Here is an 8071-nt window from a genome sequence, read left to right as displayed (position 1 = left end):
CGGCGGCCGGCGGGGGTTGACGCAGCGCGGGCGGGGAGGCCGCGGCGGCCAAACGCCGCTCTTTTCCTTCCTCCGCCCGCCCCCGGCAGACCGCCCGCCCCTTCCTCCGTGTCCTCTCCGCCGCCTCGGCCCCCCTCCCTCCCGGCACCCGGCGCCAGGCTGCGCAGCGTCTCACCTGCAGGTGACCTGTTTAGTCCAGCCGCCGCTGCAGCCGTCGCTGCCGCCTCCCCCTCCCCCCGCCCCCGGGGACGGGGAGGTGACTGTGGGGATAGGGGTGGGGGAGGCCGCTGCCACCGCCGCCGCTGCCGCTCCTGCTCCTGATGTTGTGGCTGTTGTTCCGGGAGCTGCAGCCTCCGCCATTACTGTTTATCCCACACAGCAGTGGCACCGGAACTTCCGGGATCACATAGTTCCGGTCCGGCGGCCGGAGAAGGCGGCGAGGCAAGGGGAGGGGAGGGGAAGGAGACTGGGGCGCCCGCTCGCTCCCCTCGGCCCCTCGTCGCGTCTCCCGAGCGCTCCAGCCGCTCGAACTGCGGGCCGGAGCCGCAGCGCCCGCGGCCCGCCCCCAGCATCCTCTGATTGGCGGAGGAGAGAGCTCCGCCCGCGGGGGCGGGGCGAGGGCCGGGCTCCGCCAGGTGGGCCCGCCCTCACGGTCCCCCCACCCCCCCACCCTCGAGACTCCACATCTAGGGAACTGAAGTGCAGGTTTCAAGCATGTAGACCCAGGAGTACTTCCCTAGTGGAAGCTGATGCTGTGTTGGGAGGGAATTGGGATTTGGATTGGAATCCAGAATTTCCCATTTGCTGGCTCTACCAATTATTGGCTGAACGAACTTGGGGCTAGATACCCATTCTCTCTTAAGCCTCAGTTTCCTCATCTCTCAAATGGCGATGCTAGTAGGCCCTCCCTCACAGGGTTGCTGTGAGGATTAGGCACTGAGCTTAGTGCCTTGTACATAGTAAACACTTAATCTTCTCTATGCCTCCGATCAGGGTGTGATCTGAGCCCAAGATACTAGCATAGTAGACAAGCAAAGATTGTGGACTCAGCTTGTCTCCCTGATCTCCTGGTCTCCCCCATTCCTAGCTATGTGCCTTTGAGCAAGTTAATTTACCTCAGTGCTCCTGCTTTCTCGATCTGTAATTAGTTAATGAAATGAGACAATGACTTTCAAAGAATAAAAATGGCACCTAACACAGGTGGTTGCAAAAATTAAATGAGAGCCCATGGAAAATCCTTAGCACTATTCTTTCACACTATAGTTAACAGATGACAAATAACAAAAGGTGTCTGGAATTTCCCAGCTTCTCACAGCCATTTGTGAAACTATGACAATTAAAATGCATATAATTCTATTTCCCCATCAATGTCCACTCTCCTCTCAGATGCTGCATATTAAATCCTGAGTTTCCAAGCCCTCGATTTGCTTTTCTTCAGTCTACCTTAAGAAAGTGAAAATCCACCCCACTGGCAACCAGACCATAGTGTACCTAACAGACACAAATAAGAACAGTGACAGAGCCAACAGAAAACAATGTTTCTCCCAAGGCCTCAGCATGGCTGCAAAAAGACAATCCCCCCCTTTTTTTTTTTGGTAACAGCTTTCTTAACAAATGTCTTTGCGTCCCCCCCACTTCATTGCTCCCTCCCCTCCAAACTCCCCAAAGATCTTGGAGACACCCAGTTCCTAAACTGCCCCACCTATGACAGTACCCAATCCGGAACTGGTTCCTCTTTTGCTAGTCTCTCCCCAAGCCAGCTCCAACCCAGTAAGAGGCCCCTCCCTACCACCCTTCCAAGATGCCCATTTCTTGGCTGCATGGTCTCCCCTGCTGTAGCCAGGATCATAAATTTGAGTTTGTTGGACTATAGGCGTATTCCTGATAGTCTTTTTGAGTTTTATCATTGTTTTTTAAAAGGGAAGTGGGGGAGGGGCACCAGGCTGGCTCAGTAGAGCATGTGTCTCTTTGATCTAGAAGTTCTATGTTTGAGACCAATGTCAGGATGTAGAGATTACTTTAAAGGGGGGGATGGGCAGAAATGAGCACTTTATGTTACTGTGACGTCCCTTAGCATAAAAAGGTTTAAGTTAATGTGAAAGCATTCTTCTGTTTTAGGGAAATCCTCTTGTGTATTAAGGATTCTTTGTCTCCATATTGCTGCCATCACCTGGAAAGCATTGGCACCCAGCTCAGAGCCCTTAGTGGAATCATAGGCGATCATAAAAGATATGAGCCTCAATGCCACACCTGGAAAGGCCATGGGCAATAACTTCAGAAATAATCCAGACTCAGTCCTAAAATGGGGGGAGGATGGGACCCAGGGCTGCCCCCAAGATCACATGTGCCATCCAAGCTGAGTTCTGAATTTCTGATCTTCCTGCTCAACCCTGCAGCCAGAATGATGGATAGCATCAGTTTCTGCTCAAAGTCCTCCAAGTAGGGTTTCAATCAGGGTAAGTCCTTGGCAATGAATGAAAGAATTCTCTCATGTTATAAAAATTACTATGCCTTGGCTCACCATCCATACCAATAGGAATAATGATGTTTTGTGTTATGGGGAAATGAACTTAGAGTCCTCTCTGTTTTAGATTACTGGGAGAAAAGTTCAGCACAAGGGCAACCCTTGCATTTCTTCACTCAAGAAATACTGATTAGTGAGTGGCTCTCCTGTACCAAATAGCCAGCTTATTGTAGGAGAAAGGGCCTCCAGTGTGGTGTGATGGGAGAGCACCAAGAACCTTCTCAGATACCAAGGTCCAGAGGGTGATGACCCCAGGCTGGGGAGGATGCTCACGGGAGCATACACGTTATTACCCACCTCCAATGACTGGGCATCGGGCCAGTTCAAGAACACTTGGCAGGAATATGTGGGTAGCCCAATCAGTTAAGTGACTTGGGCTCAGATCATGATCTCACTGTGAGTTCGTGTCCTGCATCAGCCTGTGCTGACCGCCTGGAGCCTGCTTTGGATTCTGTCTCTCCCCCCCCCGCCCCCCCCACAAACCCTGTCTCTTCTTTGCTCCTGTTGTCTCTGTCTCTCTCAAAAATAAACATGAAAGAAAGAAACAAAGAAAGAAAGCAAGAAAGAAAAAAAAGAACACTTGGCAGGCACAGGGAAGGAGAGAAGGGAAGAGTCCCAAGAAAGGACATGGTGGGCATCTCCATTACAATTTTGCACAAAGCTATTGTCATTTCTTGAGCATAGCGATCATATTTATTAAAACAAAAATGTGGGGCGCCTGGGTGGCTTGGTCGGTTAAGCGTCCGACTTCGGCTCAGGTCATGATCTCATGGTCCGTGAGTTCAAGCCCCGCGTCGGGCTCTGTGCTGACAGCTCAGAGCCTGGAGCCTGTTTCTGATTCTGTGTCTCCCTCTCTCTCTGCCCCTCCCCTGTTCGTGCTCTGTCTCAAAAATAAATAAACGTTAAAACAAACAAACACACAAACAAAAAATGTTACCCAGCTTGACAAGGAGGGTACACAGTTAACTGGTCAGGAGAACAGAAAGATTAAAGTCAGGCCAGAGCAGAAAACCCAGGTGACAAAGGAATCACGAGAGAACATAGTAGTTGTGTGACATCGGGCAAGTTACTGCCTCAAGTTTCCTCACTGGTGAAATACTTTTCCTTATAAGTATCCAATCTGTTAATATATGTTCACAGGACAGTTGCTGGCCTTCACAAGCGCTAAATATTTGCTACCGTTTCCATTGACGTTTTTAGGATATGGAAATAGGTTTTTCAAATTTAGCATATTTAAAAGTAGAGTATGCCCAGTTATATCTGAATTTCATTTTTAAAAACTGGGGGGGTGAGCGCCTCAGTGGCTATGTTAGCTAGATGTCTGACACTTGACTTCAGTTCAGGTCATGATCTCAAGGTTCGTGGGCTCGAGCCCTGCATTGGGCTCTGCACTAGCAGGCAGAGTTCTGCTTGGGATTCTCTCTGCCCCTCCTATGCACTCTCTCTCAGAATCAAGTGAACTTAAAAAAAAAAAAAAAAGAGCTGGGGTGCCTGGGTGGCTCAGTCAGTTGAGTGTCAGACTTCAGCTTGGGTCATGATCTTGCGGTCTGTGAGTCTGAGCCCCGCATCGGGCTCTGGGCTGACAGCTCAGAGCCTGGAGCCTGCTTTGCATTCTGTGTGTCCCTCTCTCTCTGCCCCTCCCCTGCTCATGCTCTGTCTCTCTCTGTCTCAAAAATAAATAAAAACATTCAAAAAAATTAAAAGAAAAAAAAAAAGAGCTTAAAATATTCTTAAGTAAGCTCTATGCCCAAATGGAGCTTGAACTCACAACCCCCAGACCAAGAGTTGCATGCCCTGCTGACTGAGCCAGTCGTGCTCCGGTAAATCTGAATTTCAGATAAATAAATTGGTTTCTCATGTAAGTATATCCCAAATATTGCATGGTATATGCTTATACTTAAATGATTCGCTGTCGGGGCACCTGGGTGGCTCAGTCACTTAAGCAGCGGACTTCAGCTCGGCTCATGCCCGGCATTGGGCTCTGTGCAGACAGCTCAGAGGCTGGAGCCTGCTTCAGATTCTAGGTCTCCCTCTTGCTCTGCCCCTCCCCCACTTGCACTCTGTCTCTCTCACAAATAAACATTAAACAAATGTTTCACCGTCTAAACTTCTAGTGTAACTAGTCCTCCTATACTTTACCTGACACGGTTTTCAAAGTGATGTGGGCAGTCGGGGTCTGAGGACCCAAGGAGGGGGGGCCCACGGGAGTAGCCAGGAATGTCCTTGGCTTCACAGGATGGAAATCAAACGTGAGCTAGCAGAAAGTGAAAGCGGAGTTTACTGTGGACAAGATTTACTGTAGACAAGTTTATTGTACACAAGATATGTAGAGACATACAGACAGAATGCCCGGGAGACTAGGAAAGGAAAGGAACAGAAGTCTCGGCTTTACTTGGGGTCCAGGGTTTTTACTGGCAATTGTGGTCTGATGCACGTGTCCTCTTGCCCGGGAACTGGTCAGAACAAGGACAGGGTCCTTTATTCGTCACTGAATCCCTGGAGCCAGGGGTCTTGGGGTCAAGATGTGTGGGGTCGGTGGTCTTGGAGAATGTTTGAGGTCCCCGGCCTCCTCCGATGTTATCCAAAGATTTCATTATCTCTGCGTCTCTTACAAGGAGGGCATCTGCCATTTGCAGTACAGGGTATTGTAGAGTGGGGTGGGGGAACAAGCCCTAGCAAGAATAGAAGCTGGAAAAGGAGCAAAGGGGGGGAAAAAAGAAAAACACGTGGGTTTTTTTTCCCCCATGGGGTCTCTTTAGTTTCCCTGTCTCAAGGCCTTTTTCACCTACCATATCCACTTCCAGCCTCACAGCAGGCTTTTGCAACGGGGCAAGCACAGATTACTTTGTCCCTTTGAATCTGACAAGGTAGAGACAGGCAGTGACACCATGCAGGATTACACAGCCCTTGAAGCTACAGTGAGCAGAGTTTAGGAATTTGAGCTTGTAGTCTCGTGCTCCCTCCCCTGCAGGTGCTGGAAATCAGGTCCTGCTTTAAGGGAGCTTTTCATTTAAAAGGGAGACCAGACCTGCAGTCCAGACACAATCAATCGTACTTGTCCCCCTGGGTTGAGGGCCACAAAATAAGAGTTAAGATAAGCCTGTCATCCTGCCATGACATCTTGGCCTGGCAGCTGTGAACAAGTTTAGTTGTACTCTGACACAAACTTTGAAAATGTTAACCTGGCAGTAATCACAGTTAACAAGGGTGCCTGTGTGGCTCAGTCGGATTCTGGGTCTCCCTCTGCCCCTCCCTTGCTCACATGGTCTCTCTCCCAAAAATAAACATTAAAAAATTTTTTAATTAATAAAACTAAGTAACAAAAAAATTCAAGTAACGATTTCAGTAATAATTTAGTCACTGTATGGTTTATATTCTCAGAGGTCAGCGGTTTCCTGCCTTTTTAAATACCCTCTCCCACAATTTATAAACTATTTTGTAATTAATGCTGTGTCAATTTTTGGTTTGCATAAAAGTTGTAAACAACGAAGCCACATGACTCAAATATTTGTAAAAGTAGAAAAAGACAGGACAAAGAGAATCTTTGGCCAAATTCTACAAATTCTACTCAGCCTCCCCTGAACTTCTCAACTAGGTCTCAGTTTTGGACTCTCACATTCATTTCTGCATTGATGGCCTAATTTCAAATTTTTTTTAACGTCTATTTATTTTTGAGACAGAGACAGAGCATGAATCCCCGTTCACGCAGGGGCAGAGAGAGAAGGAGACACAGAATCGGAAGCATCTGAGCCATCAGCCCAGAGCCCGACACGGGGTTCGAACTCACGAACGTTGAGATCGTGACCTGAGCTGGAGTCGGACGCTTAACCGACTGACTGAGCCACCCAGGCGCCCCTTGATGGCCTAATTTTAGCAAGAATCCTGCCAAATTGGTTTAGCCAGAACCCTCCACCCTCCGTATCTGATCAGGCTCAGGACTTCACCTCCATCTTGACCTCAAGACTAATCTCCTACTAATTTCTTACAGACTAAATCCTCCTTTCCAGCTGATTTCTTAACTGAAGCAAAGGACCCTGCGGGGCAAAGCATCCCCTGCTGCGAACTGAAACTACCTCCTCAAGCAATTGAGAACTACCAGGAGCCAGCAAGACCCCACCCACGATTGACCTCCCCTGAGACAGGGAGGGACCGGACCAGTACCCACCCACCTATGTCCCACTTCCCTTGTATAAACCTGGAAGTAGGGCGCCTGGCTGGATCAGTGGGTAGAGCATGCAACTCTTGACCTCAGGTTTGTGGGTTCAAGATCCACACTTGGGCACAGTGCCTACTTAAACGAACAACCTGGAAGTATTTTCAGCACTTCTTTGGAGACTTGAGATGTCCCCTGTCTTGTGGTGTTGGCCTTACAGAAATACATTCCTTATTTTATTTTTCACGTTTATTTTTGAGACAGAAAGTGCGAGCGGGAGTGGGCCAGAAAGAGAGAGACAGGGAGATCTGAAGCAGGCTCCATGCAGTGAGTGCAGAGCCTGATACAGGGCTTGAACTCATGAAGCTAGAGATCATGGCCTGAGCCGAAATCAAGAGTTGGCCACTTAGCCAACTGAGCCACCCAGGTGTCCCTCCCCCTTATTTTTCTTCAATGTTTATTCATTGAGAGCACGCAGGTGAGTGGGGTAGGGGCAGAAGGCAACAGAGGGTCTGAAATGGGCTTTGTGCTGACAGCAGGGAACCTGATGTGGGGCTCAAACTCCTGAACCATGAGACCATAACCTGACATTTAGTCGGACACTTAACCGACTGAACCATCCAGGTGCCCCAATTTCTTAGTTTCACCACTGATACGGTTTAAAGTAGGGCTCAGACCCATTGGCCAAGAAATTCTCGAGACGTGTTCAGTGCAGAAAGGTGTTTCTGCTAAAGCAGAGGGACGGGACCGGGGAGGGGTGGAGAATAGGACCCGGGCAGGAGGGGGTGGGTAGAAAAAGCCCCACTGGGATAGTGAGGAGCAATGAATTATACTTTGGAGTTGGGGGAGGTAAAGACAAAGGAAACTTCCAAAAGGATTTTCATATGCTGAATCAGACTCACAGGATCCCGGGGGCCTGGCTGTCAACCTAAGGTGGTTTTTCCCTCTAGGAAAGCCTTCTCTGCCTTTGGGTTCTGTCACTGGGAGGTGGGCGAACCTGGTCTGTCAGGGGCCCTGAGAGCCAGCTGCACCGTGTGCTGCCTCAAAGGTGGTCACCTTGGCTTGCCTTCAGCAAGAGTCCGGGTAGGTCGGTTTAGCCAAAGCGCCCCTTATACCTGATGTGGTTTCCACCCACCTACCCCCCACCTGCTCGCATTTTGCTCCTTTGAGGTAAATTGCCAGCTGCTCCAGCCGTACTCGAAGTGGAACCCAATCTCGCCCCCACCGTGGCAGTCCCTATGCCCACCAGGATGGCTCCCCTTTAAACAGAAGTCAACCTTGCCATGCTTTTTCTTTCGCAAGTGCCATTGCACCGTTCTTCCTTAACGGAGTGTTATTTTTTTCTTCAACGGGTATAAAAATGTCACCAGCTAGACTCCAAGACCCGGCCTTTA

At 49.3% G+C, this 8071-nt stretch overlaps 1 protein-coding gene across 1 annotated transcript in view; it reads right to left on the bottom strand.

Moving 5' to 3' along the window:
- The window catches only part of MKRN1 (makorin ring finger protein 1), a 19752-nt gene extending 19206 nt beyond the window's left edge, over positions 1 to 546 (bottom strand). Inside the window, exon 1 of the mRNA XM_040471794.1 lies at positions 176 to 546. Coding sequence (XP_040327728.1) covers positions 176 to 360 — 185 coding nt within the window. The 5' untranslated portion in view covers positions 361 to 546. The remainder of the gene's footprint in view (positions 1 to 175) is intronic.
- Positions 547 to 8071: the final 7525 nt, after the last annotated feature.

The sequence above is a fragment of the Herpailurus yagouaroundi genome, unplaced genomic scaffold (genome assembly GCF_014898765.1).
Source record: "Herpailurus yagouaroundi ecotype Mexico unplaced genomic scaffold, PumYag 100, whole genome shotgun sequence".
Classification (NCBI taxonomy): Eukaryota; Metazoa; Chordata; class Mammalia; order Carnivora; family Felidae; genus Herpailurus; species Herpailurus yagouaroundi.
Note: the sequence above shows the minus strand (reverse complement) of the source record. Positions and strands in the feature narration are given on the sequence as shown.